General features: G+C 41.0%; 1 protein-coding gene across 3 annotated transcripts in view; it reads right to left on the bottom strand.

Moving 5' to 3' along the window:
- ALS2 (alsin Rho guanine nucleotide exchange factor ALS2) overlaps positions 1–19095 on the bottom strand; it is a 64693-nt gene that overhangs the window by 42332 nt on the left and 3266 nt on the right. For 2 of the 3 annotated variants that reach the window (XM_082242342.1, XM_082242344.1), the window contains exons 2-7: positions 11505–11574; positions 10494–10648; positions 9149–10059; positions 4475–4832; positions 3199–3367; positions 2745–2841 (exon numbers count right to left, since the gene is read on the bottom strand). In XM_082242342.1, the coding sequence (XP_082098468.1) occupies positions 2745–2841; positions 3199–3367; positions 4475–4832; positions 9149–10059; positions 10494–10648; positions 11505–11524 (1710 nt within the window). In that variant the 5' untranslated portion in view covers positions 11525–11574. Of the gene's footprint in view, positions 1–2744; positions 2842–3198; positions 3368–4474; positions 4833–9148; positions 10060–10493; positions 10649–11504; positions 11575–13396; positions 14700–19095 lie in introns of those variants that run through there. The other variant, XM_082242343.1, reaches the window with a different exon arrangement.

Below are 19095 nucleotides of genomic sequence, written 5' to 3'. Positions count from 1 at the left end.
AGATCAAGCAGGTTTTCTTCCTGGCAGACAGATGAAAGATAATGTGAGAAATATAATTAATACTTTGGAATATCTGACTGCTAGGAATGAGAAACAAGCTATATTGATGTTTGTAGATGCGGAAAAGGCCTTTGATAATATATCCTGGGAATTTATGTTAAAGAATTTAGAATATATGGAGGTAGGAAAAGATTTTTATAATGGAATTAGAGCGATTTATACAGAACAGAGAGCAAAACTGATTGTGAACAATGTAATTACGGAAGAAGTGAAGATATTGAAAGGTACAAGACAGGGATGCCCTCTTTCTCCACTACTATTTATAATGGTCCTGGAAGTCCTTTTGAGTTCAATTAGACAAAATGAACTAATAAAAGGGGTGACAGTAGGTCAGAATGAATATAAAGTTAAAGCCTTTGCTGATGTTCTGGTAATAACAATAGAAGATCCATTAAAAAAGTTTAAATGAAGTGCTGGAGGAGATTGATCAATTTGGTAAGGTGGCTGGGTTTATATTAAATAAGAAAAAAACTAAAGCAATTGTAAAAAATGTGGACCATAATGTAATAGAAATAATGCAACAAGAAACAGGAATTGAAGTGGCAAAGAAGGTAAAATACTTGGGAATATGGTTGACTTCAAAAAATATTGATTTATTCCAAAATAATTATATACCGGTGTGGAATGGAATTAAAAAAGATCTGGAGGTATGGGGAAGGATGAAACTCTCTTTTTGGGGTAGAATTTCAACGATCAAGATGAGTGTACTTCCAAAGATGTTATTCTTATTCTTAGAGAGCCAGTGTGGTGTAGTGGTTAAGAGCAGTAGACTCCTAATCTGGGGAACCGGGTTCGCGTCTCCGCTCCTCCACATGCAGCTGCTGGGTGACCTTGGGCCAGTCACACTCCTCTGAAATCTCTCAGCCCCACTCACCTCACAGAGTGTTTGTTGTGGGGGAGGAAGGGAAAGGAGAATGTTAGCCGCTTTGAGACTCCTTAAAGGGAGTGAAAGGCGGGATATCAAATCCAAACTCTTCTTCTTCTTCTTCTTTATTTCAAATGATTCCTATAATCAAAGGGACTATGATCTTTAAAGAGTGGCAGAAAGTAATTTCAAGATATATCTGGCAGGGTAAAAAGCCAAGAATACAATTTAAGTTATTAACAGATGCGAAGGAAAGAGGAGGCTTTGCCCTGCCAGACTTGAAATTATATTATGAAGCATCTTGTCTCTGTTGGTTGAAGGCATGGATAAAATTAAAAAATAACAAATTGTTAGATCTAGAAGGATTTGATAACAGATTTGGATGGCACTCGTATTTATGCTTGGAGAAGAAGAAAAGTCATAAGGGTTTTGAGAATCATATCTTCTGGAGATCTTTAATTGAAATATGGGATAGGTATAAAAATGTATTAGAACCCAAAGTCCCACACTGGTTGTCTCCATTAGAGGTTATGAGTGTAAAGAAAATTAATATGAGAGAGAATTGGATTACATATGGAGAATTAATAATTAAAGAAGGAGGAAAATGGAAAATGAAGCCATATGAACAAGTAAAGGAATATGTGTTTGACTGGTTGCACTATTTTCAGGTAAATGAAATGTTTAAAAAAGATTTTAAAGAGAGTGGATATGCAGAAAAGGAATCGAAATTTCAAATAGAGATAATAAACAATGATTATAAAATATTGTCGAAAATGTATAAAATGTTGTTGGAATGGCATACGATGGATGAGGAAGTAAAGTCGGTTATGATAAATTGGGCCAGAGATTTTGGATATAATATACAAATGGATGATTGGCAGAAACTATGGAATGAAAATATAAAATTTACAGCATGTACTGTGTTAAAGGAGAATATGATGAAAATGCTATACAGATGGTATATTACACTGGTTAAGTTAGCAAAAATGTTTAAAACATGTAATAAGTGTTGGAAATGTAAAGAAAAAGAAGGATCATTTTACCATATGTGGTGGGAGTGTAAGAAAGTGAAGGGTTTCTGGGAAATGATATATAATGAGTTGAAGAAGATGTTGAAATATACATTTGTAAAGAAACCAGAAGCCTTTCTGTTAGGAATAACAGGAAGAGGGATAAATAGAAGTGATCACAAACTTTTCCAATACGCAGTAACAGCAGCAAGAATCTTAATGGCCCCAAAATGGAAACAGGAGGAACTACCGACTCTTGAAGAATGGAGGATGAAACTCACAGACTATGCAGAACTGGATAAACTAACTGGGAAGATAAGATATCAACAGGACCACAAGTTCATCGAGGACTGGGGAAAATTTGCAGAATATCTGAAAAGTATATGTAATGAACAAATAGCACCAGTGGGATTTAAAGAGGCTTTGTGAAGGTGAGAGGAGTATTGTTAAACAGAAATAGGACAGTAAGGGTTAAAAATGCAATATTAAATTTAGAAAATGTGTAAAAATGGGAAAATATGGATGATTGGCAGAGAAGCTGATGGAAGTCCAAAAAGTTGAAATTTATGAAAACTGTTTGATATGGCAAATTTGTATAATGGAAATTTTAATAAAAAAAATATTTGGAAAAAGAAAAAAGAAAAACAAAACAAAATATATACACTTATGTAAAAAGGCCCCGAAGTCCATTATGCGTGCTGCTCAAGTTTCCTTTTCCGAAAAGTGAAATGAGAGTTTGACCCAGGAAAAAAAAGCAGATCCCACAATAACCCCTTGGAAAAGAAGCAAACAATATTTCACCCTCATACCTGCGATTTGGCAGTGAGTGCCAAGGAATGGTGGCCACCAGCAGACAAATGAATTACTTCCTTCCCATCAAGACTTTTTACACAAAGTGGTTGGAGCCTATGAACCCACAAAACAGAATCAGGACCCACAAGGTAAGCACACAGGAAATCTACACACAGCAAATTATATATTCCATAGGAATAAGGAGAAAGATTTCAATGCATCTAAGGTATCGGTAGCAATATAGATGAAAATATCAAGCAAATCTTGATCCCAAGTTGTTGTGTTGTTAGATGTTCGTCATCTAATGACTGCAGAGGGTTGGACTAGATGGCCCCATGGGGTCCCCTTCCAGCTCTATGATTCTATGATATAATGAAGCATTCAACAGAACATAGACAAACAGCTATAGAAGATCAACCCCAAATATCACTGCCTATTGGCATGGAACAGATTTCCTCAGTGAAACCTTACCTTGGCAGAGTATCACCATGTCCTAGCTGCCCTTCTTTTCCTTTACCCCAGCTCCACACCTCTGTTCGTAGAGATGGGAGAAGGGCGTCAGCTTCACCACTGTAGGTTGGTGTGAGGGCCACGGTCCTCATCTTGGCTCGTCCAACTTTCCTCAAGAGCCTTGGAGAAACTTTTAACACGGGAAACAAAAATAAATCCTTAAGTGTACAGACACTAAAATAAAATATTTCAGTCAAACAAAGAGGGCTGATTCACAAAGTCATTTGGGAACATCAGAATGTTATGAAGATGTTGACTAAGCAATATGAAACAAGTATGGCTTGGCCAAACAGTGCCGTTTCATTTTAAACTGAAAAGGCAATATGTCACCTTGCAGCACCTTCGCGTTGTCACCCTGTCAATCCAGGTCAGCAAACCCAAAATAAACTCCAAGATAAAAACTTGCTTTAGGTAGGAAAGGGATAATGTTAAGTAGCTTTCTTCCTTCCTCTTTCATTTCCGGCACAAGATGGATTACCAAATTGATTGTCAACCTGCCTTAGCAATTCATAACGCAAGGCAATGCACTTGGGTAAGTATTTTAAAGCACTCTGTAAATTAAAAGTGCTGCATAAATGAATAATCGTGTGCAGAATACAGGAGGACAGTTCCTGGCCCCCTGCCCTTAGATTGCACTTGTCCCAAGAGTTCCTTAAGTTAGGGAAACTCCTCTTTAGGGGTGCAAGTGAAAAAAACTCTTACTGTTAAGACAACTGCTGATCTAAAAAATGCATGCACTGCTGTTATTAGTGCACCACATTTTTGAGATCAACAGTTCTCTTAACAGTGACAGTATTTGCACTTGCAGCCCCTAAAGAGGAGCTTTTGTGATTTTTCTACAGCTATATGAAAGATGTGCAGGTTGCAGCAGTTGGCGTTTTGTGTGTGTTTATGTATCTTTGGGAGCTCAATGTGGTGATTAGACCTATTTCAGGGGGTGGATGAGTTGTTTATATGATTTTATTACCTTGCATTGTGCTTTGTTTTTAATTATTTTGACTTTTACATACTGCACTGTGTATTTTACTATATTTGTGAACAGCTTTGAGGTGCTTGTGTAAAAATGAGTAACAAGTTTAATAAACAAGAACAAAGTAACACTATGCATTTTAAAAAAATGATGGACAATCAATGTAAGGAAAAATATGTGTGCCCTGTCACACACAGAAATTACACATCAAGAAAGAACCCAAATCCCCAAGATGTATAACGCTGAAACCACCTGTGAGAATCTCACCTTGGGAGAGCAAACCAGGTAAGGAAAGCCTTCGACAGACTTCAGATTCCTCTTCTCGAATATCCACCAAGCTGGAACTCTTCTTTCCCTGCATTGACTCCAGCCTGACCTGCTCCTCTCGGCTGTCCTTCACACCATCCAGGCTTGGAGAGCCAGCGCTAGGTGGGGATACTGTGTCACCTGGAACTGTGCCATAGAAGTTCATTACCTTCTTCAGTGACAAGGCCCCAGCTTCACACGTAGCAGCAACTCTTACGCCAACTGCTGATGCACAAGAAACTACCAGGCTGTTAAGGGCAGATGTGCCTGGACCTGGTGGACTGGGTAGGCAAGCGGTGAGGTCCTCTTCTTGAGATTCCTGGAAATACAGTAACAGAAACCCCACAAAATCTAATTAGAACAAGCAAACCCAGAGTAAGGAAGCTTTAAAATAAGATTATAACCTCTACTCTTCTGCTTGATTACCATCCAAACCTGGTTTGCAATGACAAAGTAAACCAAACTATGGCTTACAGGGACTGTGCAAACATTAGGGCTCTTGGGAAGTAGTTTGTTTCGCTTCTCCCTGGTTCTTTTTGGTCCCACACCGAAAGGAGCTAAGACAAGGTTTTGGCCAAAAGGCTACAGCTCATAGTGAGGAGGGACTTGGGTTCAGTGTGGGAGCAAGTAGAACCAGGAAGAGCAAAATGAAAACAAGCTCCTTTCTAAGAGCTTGCATGTTCGCACAGTTCCAGTAAGCCATTGTTTGGCTGACTGTGCAATGCAAACCAGGCCAAAATCATATTGAGCATGTGTACTTTTCATAATTTTATTCAAGCCTGAATTGAGGATTGGTTATTCGACTTACATTGTTTATAACATTACATATTTGGTTAGAGTAAAGGTCTGTTCGCTGGAGATATGGTCGCCCCCCACATTAACTTTTTTGACCTCAGTTTAAGACAGCTTTTCCTTCAGGCCTATGGAAGCGGTCAGTTGAAAGAATCTGTTTCTCTGCTGCTGAATTACTGCTTTAGGGTGTCTAATGGTTTTATTTTATATTTTTAATGAAATGTGCACCACACTGAAAGCCTTGTGGCTGAAGGGCAGGTTATAAACATAATAAATGCAATTATATTAGAAAGCCAGCTATTGCAGTTACTAGCTTATTTAAGACATTAATAACAACAATAATGAAGTGAGTTAGCCAAGGATCAATACTTCAAGGGCTGTACAAGATTCAGACCCAGGTTAGAAGAAAATATGGCACACGTTAAATTAGGAAAAAACAACAACTGTGAAATTATGTCTCTGAATTAGTTTCAGAGCAATTGTGCAATTGTGAAGCATTCTTCCACACTCTCCAAAGAGTAGCATTACTTTTGTATGCAGTTCTTGACTCACTGCAGGGCTCCTATTTCTTAGTACTCACATTCTATGCTTGTTTACCTCATTTGTTTTGGATAGAGTGGATGTTAATATGATGTGTTTGGAGTCTAAGGATGCTGTATCTTATGTCTCATGGGAGACCAGGTTAGAAAACAACTAGGTTTCCTAACAACTGGGTTAGGAAATATATCTTCCAAGGATATTCTAGGTAAAGTGGGTTATTTCCTCATAACTAATCTGAGACAGGGGGAAAGGCTATCTAATGCTCATTTTCATGAGATTGCACTCCCTGATAGCTCCCCATTTAAAAGAGTCTTGGGCTGCTTTTAGGAATGCAGTTTTAGGGCTTTCTCTAGAACGGGGCTGCCCAAAGATCTTTTGCTGCCTGAGACAGAGCAGTAAACATCCCCTCTCCCTAAGTCAAGGTGTGCAGCATCCAAGATCAAGTAAGCTATTCTGGCACCCAAGGCAAAAAGTCTCAGAAGCACTCCTCCACTGCTTTGGCATTAAAAATACAATGATGCATTAACTAAGATTTGGCTGTCCCTTCCATTGCTCTATCAATCAGCTGCCTGAGGCAGCCACTTCACTATGCCTAATGGTAGGGTCAGCCCAGTTCCAGGAATATATATTACACATAGAAGTTAACCATGGCTGGACTATGACTGGGCTTAGCTAGGGATTTTGAGAGGTTTTTCAAGGCTTGGCACTCAGGCCAAGCCTGACATGGACACATGTACATCCTATCCTGAAAGATTTTTCTTTTTTCTAATAGAGAAAATGTTTTAGATGTGTTTTCAAGGTTTTTAGATACAGCTGGTGTGTGGAACCTTTGGCCCTCCAGATGTTGCTGAACTCCAACTCCCATCAGCCCCAGAAAACCTGAACCATGGCCAGGGAATGATGGGAGTTGTAGTCCAGCAACATCTGGAGGGCCAAAGGCTCCGTACATCTAGGTTACAGGATAAAAATCACAAACAATTTCCGGTGGTTGATTCAAGTGATTATAAAAGTACAAAACAACAACCTCTCAACAATTTCTGAAGTCCACGTGTGCAATTCCAACCCCCCACCCCACCCAGAATAAAGTGCTAAGGAACACTGAGCTCTAAATTCTCAGCTGGATGCCAAAGCTGAAAAACAAGAACTGCTGGGGACTGAACTTCAGTGCCCTTTATGTGTAGTCAACTGCACATGTGCAGCCCTGACCTGAAAAAGCTCTCAACTGCACACAGAACAGCAGTTCAAGACTCTGTAGTATGAACTGAAAAGGGGGTAAATGCCTTGTTCACAAAGCAGGGCTGTTCTGACCATAGTCACAGGAAAAGTCAGCATAATTTTATTTGTTACAGCCGAATGGGAAATATTTAGACACAGACTGCTTGGACAGTGATCTTTTCATTATAGAAAAATCAAGATTGGCACGCCACCTAACACTGCAGCACAAAAGTATCCAGAATACAAAAAAACCTAGTTTTGAGCATTACTACTGAACTCCTGGGTTTTTGTTCATTATCAGGAAAGGAAATAATCACACATCATCTTAACCTCCCATGATACTGAGTAGCAACCAAATGACACAGGCCAATTTAGATGAGGAATCGATTCTGCTTTTCCCACTTTTGGCACTAAATGAACTCTTGGTGATTCCACCACCCTTACAAGAGTGGAAGAGGACTTTCTGTGGAAGCTGCTAAATGGGGGAATTGCCTCCCCACAGAGGTGCAGCTTCATGGTACTGCTTACGCAGTAGACTGAAGATGTTACTCTTTATGGTGAGACTAACCTCCTTTGTTAAATTTATGCAATTATTTCCATTTGGAATGGCTTTACTTGTTTTATCATAGTAAAGGTTGCATCTGTTTTTATAATTGTATATGAAATAATTGTAACCGGCACTGAGACCTTATGGTAAAGAAGTAAGAATTCTTGTAAACAATTATGTCTTGATGCTTACAGAACAGGCAATTACTTCCCATTAGTAGGAATCCTGTAAAGATTATAAAATGTCCTGTAAAGATTATACAGTGGTACCTCCAGTTATGAACTTAATTCGTTCCGGAGGTCCGTTCTTAACATGAAACCATTCTTAACCTAAGGTGCGCTTTCGCTAATGGGGACTTCCGCTCACATCCCAGGGCAAAGTTCACTTCCAGGAGCACCGACTTCCGGGTTAGCGGAGCTCGTTACCTGAAGCGTTCACAAGGAGGACGGTACGTAACCAGAGGTATTACTGAAAAATGCTGAATAAATGTGCAGCATATATAGATCTTCTTTGATACTGTGCAGTTTCTTTAATAAAAAGACATGAGGGAAGTGTCTACAACAAATGCTTCTTTGGTATAAACTATCCACAGAACAGAAGTTGCCTGACACTGAGAACAATGCTAATATACAAAGAATGAATTAAATCTTTGCTTCATACCCACAGAACAATCTGTCTCTCTTGGTAGACACAAAGCATGTGTTAAGCATATGCAAGATTCACTGCTTAGTCTTGCATAGTGTTCAGCAGCATTCAAAATACAAAGCAAGAGAAAAGAAACTACAGTATGTTTCACGATCTATGTTTAATTTATAACATGAAGCCATTTCCCCTTAGAGGTGAGGGAAAGGCACACCCTATTTTCCCAGAATTCAGTCACAGTACTGAGAACAGGTTCTGCCATTAAACCTCTGTAAAGCCCAAGTTAAGTTGTGGGGAACTTTATCCTTTATTTTCCTGCTTTACACCAAACAACCAGAGTTAAAAATTCCGCACAAATCTATAGAACACATCCATAATGCTAACTGCTGTCAATCAGATCATAATAAAAGAACCAATACCAAACGCTAAATGAATCCACCTGTCTAAGATTTTTCTGGGAGACCCCTCTCCAAGTCTGCCTCTGCAAGTGAGTTTGTTGAAAACAAATAACAGAGTCTTCTCAGTTATGGCACCTTGACTCTGGAATGTACTTCCAGAAGGCTCATTCGACACCAAGTTTACATTTTGATTGCCAGGTGAAGGACCTTTTGATTTAATAAACAAAACAATAATCCCCAAACCCCACACAGTTTAAAAGGCCATATAATGTTTAATTTGTCAAAAGCCTGGGAAAAGAAGAGTTTATTTTTCTGCTACTCTTGCTTTTCTTTTGTATTTTTTCTACTGTTTAAATTGTGCGGGCTTAAGGGGAAGACGGAAGCTATCCCTCCTTCAGAACCATAGCTCTCATTTAAAGTCACATTCTCAAGAATCATCAGAACTTTGCAAGACAGCGTGATCAAACAGCAATGAAAGCACAGCCTAGTGACTATGGGTACCTGCTCAGGTTGCTGATCCATAGGCTTCTCATTTAATGGATGATCCGGAAGACTTGCCAAGTGCTGCTTTGTTGTCACCTTGTCCATTATCAAGAGATTTCCTGGACTAGAAATGCCACTGTCTTCCTGGGCATCGCTGTTTGAAAACACACTTGCTGCATCATACTCTGCGGCAGCGAGTGCCTGGTCTTCTGTAAGGGTTTTCTGACAATCGTCACCTTGACTGCTTGTTATACTCTTCCTCTCTAGAGTTTCTAGCGAGGAGCAAGAAATGTGGCATTCCGAATGGGAGTCAGCTAGAACCACCCCTAACGGACAGCAATGGCTATCAGAGATAATGACATGGTCTTCTTTGTCGGTCATGGTGATCAGGAGTTGGCTGCAGTGATTGCATCTCTCTGGAATAGGCTTTATGTCTTGAGTAGGGAGGCACTGCACAAGAGCCAGGCTGTGAGAGGCTCCGCAAGCAATCTGAAGCACAATGCGGCCTGCCAGGTACTCGACCTTTTGTGGTTTGGTAACTGGGAAAGTGTTGGTTATGAGCCCCAGCTGGCAGCCACTTCCCCATGCCCATATCTCCCTGCTTAGGGAGAGTGCCAGGGTGTGCTCCTCTCCACATGCCAGCTGCAAAATCCGTATTGGCAAGGGATGGCTAGCTTCAGAGTCAGAAATACTGATGGGTTTGGGTTCCGGCACAAAGGCCTGGTTGGCCACTGCACACTGGCCGGCAGAATTTCCACCCCACATGTACACGTCGCCACCTTCAGTCACTGCTCCACAATGGAAGCTGCCAGCTGCCACTGTAACAACATGTTGTCCATTCAAAGCCTTTTCCAAGATGGGACAGCTGATATAAGCATCTTCCAACTCAACCCTCCAGGGAAGCTTTCCAAAACTGTAAACCTCACCATCTGAAACAAATACACACACACACTGAAAATACAGTACAATTACTAGGCTATTACTAGGCTAGTTTTCATTGGTTCTGAAGGCAAATTTACAGAGAAATCTGCCCACGAAGCAAGGTCCTACATATGAAAGAATTGATCTAGGACAAAAATCTTGAATAAAAGTTTTAAAGAGTTTTGACATCATATTTCTTCACGAGAACATGCATGGCTCAGTTCTTGCCTTTCTTTGGCTATACCAAATTCATTAAGAAGAGGTACAAAGGTATAATCCAAATGTGCAGTTATAAGTACATTTTTTTAAATACTGAAAACCAGTTTCCATCCTCATAAAATGCAACTATGGAAAATCAATAACTCTGAAATTTCATTTTACAAATGCTATTATTATTATTATCTTAAATATTAAATATTAAATAATGCTCTTCGGACAATACCTTCTGAGAGAAGCACACCATGGTTTATGCCAACTGCTGCCTGCAACACTATCTTTCCACTCCAACCTGGAAGTCTTTCAGGATCTGGACAACAGCAACCAGCCTGCCACGTATAGACCAGGCCTCTCTCGCGCGCTCCCTCTTGGTCTGCTGAACTATGTGGTAAAATAAATAAAATGCTGATAATGTAAGATTAATTTAAAGTCTACACAAGTTTAATTCAGAGGAAATTGTTTTGCACATATGCATGATAATTCAGCTGCACTTCATTTTCAGAATGCAGGTTTTATCCATATGTAATATCCAGGAGGGCAACTCATTGTGAAATACCAAACCCCAGTTGAAGGAAATCTTAAGAGCATGTTTGCACACCCTCAACATTGGTCTGTGTAAGTTTAAAGCATGCCTATTCCCAGTATCCCTTGTGCAGATAAGACAGGGAAGCAGTGCAGCACAAATTATATGATAGTGACTGGACAATAACCAGGGAGACATAGGTTCAAACTCCCACTCAACCATTAAGCTCAATGGATGGCTTTGGGCCAGTATCTCTGTCTGTCTGTTCACTACTGGGAACAATTAGAAGCAAACCTTTATACTTTAAAATGCTGTGAACCAAAAATGGCTATTTGTTTTCCTTTTCCCCTATCCTCTGGTTCCAAAGAAGAGTCAGAGTTTAAATAGGTGTGCTGGAATACCATCAATTATTATTATTTCCTTGGCTTAATACGTTATACAGGTTTAAAAGCATATTAAATCAGATTTGTGAATAAGTTCAGAAACCTTACTAGCCTGCAAAAGGCTTTTACTCTGCCTACCTATATACAGGTAGCCATTTTTGCCACCTCAACAGTCTGAAATATTCACTTGTTTCCAATTTGTAAGATGCCCCATACCTACTGGATCAAAGGCGATTCTTCCTTGCCACAGGCAAGTGGATCCAAAATTCTGAGAGTTTGAATTTTTTTGCACCACCTGTTTAGATGTAGCATCAAATACAAATAGGCTTACCTTTCTTCTTTAGGGTCCATCAGTCAGCAAGAACAGGCCATTACCAAATCATTCCTCTTTGAGATAGGAACTGTTAAGACGAAAGTGAAACACAAGTTTAGCAGCTGAAGTACATGTGGAAAAGCATCTGGCCCGCCGGTTGGTTTAATCTGGACTCTGTGGCAGTTTATTTCCTGGGGTAAAAATCCTAAAAAACACCCAACTTCAATCCTAAAAAAGAAAAGCTCAACAACTTTGGGGTAAAATAATAAAAAAGCTCAACAACTTCAATCCTAAATAAAAGTTTAATAACCTTGGTTGGCCCTTTGGTCAGCCCTCACGGCCCTTCACTTCATCAAATCTGGCCCTCTTTGAAAAAAGTTTGGACACCACTGTCCTACAGGGTGCAAGAAAGTGCAAAAAAAAAAGAAGGCATCTCAGCTTTGAACATCTACAGAAGACTGGAATGCGTAAAAGTTTCTATGCTATGCCATTAAAAAAAATTAGAAACAAAAGCTCAACAGAATTACTCTGCCCACAGATTTCATGAAAGGCCTTTTCACTGCAAGTTTTTTAAAAGAACGCTCCTTCAAAACAGACCTTTTCAGCTAGCACCACTCTTATGACCAGCTGTTAAAGTGTCCAATTAGGACAGTCATAGCCCTCAGGAGAAAGTTGTGATTATTCAACACTTCCTTTCCTTAGGAAAAGCAAGTTTTGAACATACATTTTCAGTTTCAAGAGATCTCTTGCATACACAGATGCAGAACAACAACCATGGCTGCTTCTCACACTTCCATATACAGGACTATACTTACAAAGCTGGAACTGTGTGTGTATTGTACGAACCCCCACCCCAGCTCCTTGCCATGATACAAGTAAGAAAACCATACAAGTGTTACCTCTTCCCTCATGATACACATATCCTGCTGCTGGGCAGGCATAAACACATGCCATGCCAAGAAACAACAGAATTTCCCTATAATTCAGCATCTGTTTCCTTACTTGTGAGAACACTAACATTTAGAAACATCTGATATGAGAAACAATTCTACTGGATGGTTAAAAACAAAAAAAAAATCTATTTACTAATGATATCACATTGCATTGCATATATAATTTAGCTGCTTAAGTATATATTACCCAAAACGAAGACTCTTGTAGCACCATAAAGACTAACAAATTTGGTATGGCATAAAGCAGGCATGGCCAAACTCAGCCCTCCAGCTGTTTTGGGACTACAACTCTCATCATCCCTAGCTAACAGGACCAGTGGTCAGGGATGATGGGAATTGTAGTCCCAAAACAGCTGGAGGGCCAGGTTTGGCCATGCCTGGCATAAAGCTTTTGTAGATTACAGTCTACTTTATCAGATGCTTGGATTTAAATCCTAAATATTGCTGCTCTGTGTCACTGTGGTGTTTGCACAGTGAGGTCAGCCCAGCCTCTTCCCAGTACTTCTATATTCTGCTGCCTCTGGCAAGATACACACTAGTGACCATCATTACATTTGTGAAGCTGTATTTTAAACCCGATTTTAGTTTTGTTTTGTAAGAGAATGTCTGGTTATTTTCTTTCATGCTGGCTTACTGCTTTGATGATAAACGAAGTAATGCACACAGAACCATCACCTGAGCATTGAAATTGTGTCATATTCCCCTAAGGCCTTTTAAAAACTTCCAGTACCACATTATAAAAAGAATAAAGACAACAAGCAGGAACCAACTGGTATACCTAATAAGTGCACAGTGCACCAGTTCAATTACTTGTGACTCTCAGGAAAAACCAAAGGGTTCTCATAGCAGCTTTACTCCACTCCTCATAGCTCTCATAGGTTCTTAATCTAGTTCAAGAGCCTGCACTTGCTTCACTTCCTCCCAAGTAGCTAGCTCTGGGCTTCCAATTTCACACACCACTCTTGGGGAAGTTGTGGGAGAATCCAGAAGGAGACTGCAGAATCATCCAATATTTCCACTTCCTCAAACGGGGTGCCACTCAAGGCTGCTAGCACAAATTTTGTTGGCTCCAGGGGTTCCCACTTGTGTTCATGGCCACCACAAGATCTTATTCCTCTCCCACAGAAGAGATTTCCTTGGGATGAATGCCCAGTTGGACCCCTGAAGTACACATTTTAGAAGTTAAGCCCCACTGAACCCATAGATGAGCAAATTTGATTGATGTTGCATTGACATTGGAGAATGCAAAACCCATGGTGAATGAGAGTAGGAAGACTGAAAACTTAACAGCATTCAGGATTAAAGGAACAATTAATGCAGATTTTTTAAAAAGGTATAGAAAATATAACCAAACATCAGAACAATTAGAGCAAGACATGTAAAGTACTGGGAGCTCTTCAAATGTTGCAGTTGTGTAACACTATTCCAGAATTAAAGATGCAAGACTTCACCATTTCCTGGCCACTTCCCTATACACTTTTTTAAAATGCTGCGCAAGGAAATTGCCTCCCATCCCTGTCTTCAGACCGAAATAAAAACTAAGCAAAAACTGCTGACTGGTCATTTAACCATGTCTTTATTCCCATGAACATCTCATTCAGCAATATAAAAGAAAACAGGATACAACATGAAGGTGCCACTAGCCTCCCTTAAATAAAAAAAAGGTGCCACATCTTCCATTATGGGAGCCAATCTTGAAAATCAGAACTCTTATTCTTAAGGCAATTTGATGGCAATTGCAGACAATTTAAGAAGCTTGTAAACACTTCCAATCCCAGTTTTCATTCCCTTGAAGGTAAGATTGGATATACTTAATGTTTAGTTTTGATGGCTCCCAGGTCTGTATGGCATTCATTCCCAAAACAATATGGCTGCCCTTGAAGAGAATGGCATCAGTCAAGACATCAGACCAGCATATGCTTCCATGGGGAGTGGGAAGGAATCGCAGTTTCTCCAGTAGCTGCAGTTGCAGAAAAATGCTTCTTTCCCAGCAGACAGGACTATTACACCCACGGTGCTGCAGGAATGCCTCTGGAACAGTGTATTGTTCTTACTGTATGTGAGGCAGGACTGAAGCAACTTTCGAACGCAACCCTGTGAGATCTGCATCAAAATGTTGCAGCATAGTAGGCTCCTGTTCAGGGTTCCATGCGTTCTTCAGGGATGCTCCATTCCATTTTAAAATAATTGCAAATCTTTGTCCCTGTCCTTCAAAATACAGTTGTCCCTTGGGGGCCTCTTCAGTCATCTGCTCGGTGCTAGCTTCCACATCTTTGCAAAAATATATTTGAAGGGGGGGGGAGACTATCCCTCAGCAGCAAAGCTGGCCTTGTTCCATTTAATAAAGCAGGAACAGAGATATCACTAGCCACGACTACGCAGAGCAAAGCAGTAGCAGCAGCAGCAACCGCAAACAATCTCCCCCTGGAAAAGCAAGCTCTGTTTGGAAAGGCCCTAAGCCACAGCTGGTAAGAGGGACCAATGCCATCACACATTGATACCTTGCCAGATAGTTGTTTTTCCATACAAACACACACCCAAAAAGACCTGTGCAAGGCACAGAATGAAACATTATCCAGCCCTTCTAAGAGGCAGGCAAAAGCTGTATTCGGAGTGGCGGTGTGGCATCTGAATATAGACTGCATTTTTAATCAAGGCATATATTGGCTTATATCTTGATCAGGTTCCTAAATTAAATGGGCTTAGATTTTCAAAAGTTTCATGTCAGGCAAAAGACCAGCTGCTTAGAGAACCTTGGCAAATGTTTTTCCTAGACAAGGGCCCCTTTGATTTATAGCAGAAAACAATTCTCAAAGTCGTAAAAGCTAAAATTACAGGCTGAAAACGGACACTGACCCTACATGTTACAGAAGATAAAAAGGCAGAGATAAACATAATTAATAGTTGGTAAATAGTAAAATAATATCAATGTGCCTCCCAGTAAAATGACCCAGATCTTCTTTCTAAGGTTAAAAGGCCAAGACCAAATGGGGAAGCATCTAGCTGGCAAGTCTTTTTTCCTAATGGGAAAAGCAGCTGGCTGAAGGAGGGGTTGTAAACTGGAGAGGCTTCTTTTGAAGCTGTTTTTTTTTACTGAGTTCCTTTTTACTTTACAAAGGCCTTATTCCTTTTAAAAGGCTACCTATGTTATGTATTAAATATATTGTCTTAAATGTAATTATGCAAAGGATTTAAGAAATGCTAGATTTCATATAGTTTTAAGAGTTGTATTTTGAAATTAAGTCAACCACCAGTCTTGCCCCCCTTGCTAGACAAGAGACGCCGTCCTGAGCAGTCCTGATTTATTAGTTGTCAAACATTTGTTTAGAAACCTTCAAATGAAGGAGATCTTTCAATGTTGATGTGAAACTCAAGATCCTTGACATATGTTTAAGATAAAAATTTAAGATTAACCATTTGTTTTAGAAGGCAAAAGGGCAAGGAGGGCAAGAGGTGAGCTGGTAATTAAGATTCCTTGTTGAGACACATGTAAGATATATTACTACTTATTTGTCATTTATAGATGTAACAATATATAGCTGTTTGTGTTCCATATAAGGACAGGAGGATGTGGGTGTATCTTTTAGGATTGGGTATAGCAATCAGCCAATAGGAAATCCAACTAGGCTGATTGGACAGAGGCAGCCACAGGAGGAGCAAAGGGGGCTGGATTAAGGGAATATAAGGGCTGGCCATAATGGCAGGAGCCAGGCCAGAGCTTGGTAACCATATACCACTGTGCCTCTCATTTATTTGTCTGACAAATAAATAATTATTTTAATTTCTCTATTGCTGCGTTGAATATTTCATTCCAGCTAAGCGTTAACCACAAGCAGGGTGCTACATTTTATGGTGCCTGCGACTCGGATAAGTGGTCTGCTGGAACGCAGCCCCTTCGCCCTACTGGGCAGGGTACAAGAGAGAGGATCTCTAAACTGCTTACCCAGCGCGCACTGGAAAGTTTTTTTCCAGGGGAACGCAGAAGTCTCATCTGTCTGATACCCTGCTCACTGGCGGCGACGGACCGGGGGGAAACGGAACCAACCAAGGGTAAGTGCACAAAGGGATTTTTGGCCCTCCAATTAATTGGGAGGAAGAGAAGTCTTGATCAAACTTCTGCGTCTCAGTAAGTGGGAACTGAGTACGCTAGGTGGTTGGGTATATCAGATGGTGGTCTGGTGGGGGAAAAGGGAAGAATGGGAGGTAGTGTGTGGTGAAGTATCTAGCGCATTGTATGTGTGAGAAAGTACAGAGCAATCTGTAGCTGACCTGAGTGTGGAGTGGGTAGTACTTCGGTTCTCAGTAAGGCGACTTCACTGAGCAAGGAAACTCACGAAGTGTGTGTGTGAGTGACTGAGTGGATACTTCACAGGGCCATACAATGGGAGTTGGGGGTTCAAAGGGGGGAAATACACCTCTTGAATGCATGTTAAGTAATTTTAAGAAAGCCTTCTCAGGGGCATATGGAGTCAAAATGACGCCAGAGCGCCTGAGAACGTTATGTGAATTAGAGTGGCCGAAGCAAAATACTGAATGGCCATCTCAAGGAACCTTTGATATAAATTTAGTAAGCAAACTTTGGTCTAACATCGCCAAAGAAACTGGAGGATGCCCAGAACAATTTTCATATATAGATTCCTGGCTGAGCACATTAAATAAAAATCCTCCATGGATAAGGGAATGCAAAGTCCAACGATGCAAATTATTGGCTGTAAAAGCCGAAGCCAGGAAAGGAATCTTGCCAAATAAACTCAAACCCATTTTTGAGGGACCAGAGGAAGAGCTGCTTCCACCTCCACCCTATGCTCCACATCGAAGGGAGCCTAATCCAAACACTCCACCAGTTGTAACCCCAAGGCAAGAAAGTGGAATGAATAATGGGGCTGGAGCCACAGAACTTGATTCCTTGATAGATTATGATAAATATCTTCAGGAGGCATTGGAGGCCTATAATAAAGCCCAAGCAGAAGTGGTTATTCCATCTGTGAGTCCCAGTAGAACTCCATCTACAGTCTCTTTTAGTGGAACAACTGATTGCCTACCCCAAACCCCTGTACATCCAAGTCCTAGAGAATTATTACAGAAGTTACAGGGAGACCTTAATCGGTCAGCAAGCAATACAGCCAGGCGTATAAAGCTGCTAAAAGAACGCCTTGGGACAAATACCATCCCCTATGATTTGAGGCCCCTAGAGCAAAGCGAAGAGAAAGGTCACGTAGTAGCCCCTCTTAGAAGAGTATTTGATGCACTTGAGGAACCTGTGCTGGCTAATGGGCAACCCGGACCACGGCCACCTTGAACTTCGATCCTCCAGTACATTCCATTCACAACTACGGATCTGATGAATTGGAAAACACCCTATCTTTCGCAGAAAAACCTCGGGCTATGATGGACTTGGTGACTTCAATAGTAAATACTCATAGTCCTACTTGGACAGATTGTCGCCAGCTCCTGAATACTCTGTTCACCACTGAGGAAAGGAGAGACATAATTGAAAAGGCACAGATATATTTGCGTGAGCAGGCCAGAGTGGGAAATATTTATAATATTGACCGTCATCTCCAGGACAACTTTCCCTTGGAAGATCCTAATTGGGATCCAAACAATGCAATTCACCTGGCCAGGCTTAACACCTACTGCCAGATGCTTGTGCAAGGTATCTGCAGGGCATGCCAGAAGCCCACTAATCTGTCTAAAGTCTCAGGAGGGTAGACGTGTTACCCATAACACTGTTTCGTGTTCGGTGCACACCCACAAAAAGACTTAAGTTGTCACCTTTTGAGCTCCTGTATGGGAGGCCGCCCTCCTTTGTTCAGGATATTCCAACTGACCTCAAACAAATAGGAGACCATGCGACACAGGGACAAGTGCAATCTCTCTCCCGTGTTTTGTCTCTCTCCCGTGTTTGTTTGTTTGTTTGTTTTTATCTTAACAGGTGGGCCCTCGAGCGCACGCCGTGCAGCATTGCCGTGCCGATTCATCAGCTCCAGGCTGGCATAGCATATGGGTGAAAGAGTGGAAACGTGATCCACTTGCACCTAAGTGGCGTGGACCTTACACCGTCTTGCTCTCTACTCCAACAGCGGTGAAGGTAGCTGAGGTGACCCCCCTGGATTCATCACTCCCGTTTGAAGAAGTCCGAAGGCAGTTGGACGTGTAAAGGTGACCCCTCTAATCCTTTAAAACTGACTCTCTCCAAAAACCCCTGTATCTAGCCCTACGGGGAACGGGCTGGGTCACGGGCGACATTAGACGACCGGCCTGCTGCAGCCACAACACTGGAAGCTGGCTGACCTGCGCACGCCTGAAGCTTGAGGAGCGTCTGAACCAGAGACTGTGAGCGGAAAGATTCTCTTATACAATTGATTGACTGCCCCCTTGTGGAACAATTATCAGAGATATTACACATTGGGGATCCTTGGGATATATGTTTTGGTCTTGGTGGTTCCCCATTTCTGTCACTGGGGGAATTATATTGGGACTAATATTTATTTGCTATCACAATAAGGTAATCTTTTGTGAAAGGAATGCATATGCTAGACATCAACATGATTTTATTATTAATCCTGATCCCTTGGGAAGGGGAAGGGTCCTTGAATCTGACCAAATTTGCTAAATATGGATTCCGCTATGACCACAATATGTGGGTAGGTTTA

Source organism: Podarcis vaucheri (assembly GCF_965113315.1).
Source record: "Podarcis vaucheri genome assembly, contig: SUPER_1_unloc_1, whole genome shotgun sequence".
NCBI lineage: Eukaryota > Metazoa > Chordata > Lepidosauria > Squamata > Lacertidae > Podarcis > Podarcis vaucheri.
This window is presented reverse-complemented; position numbering and strand designations above follow the sequence as displayed.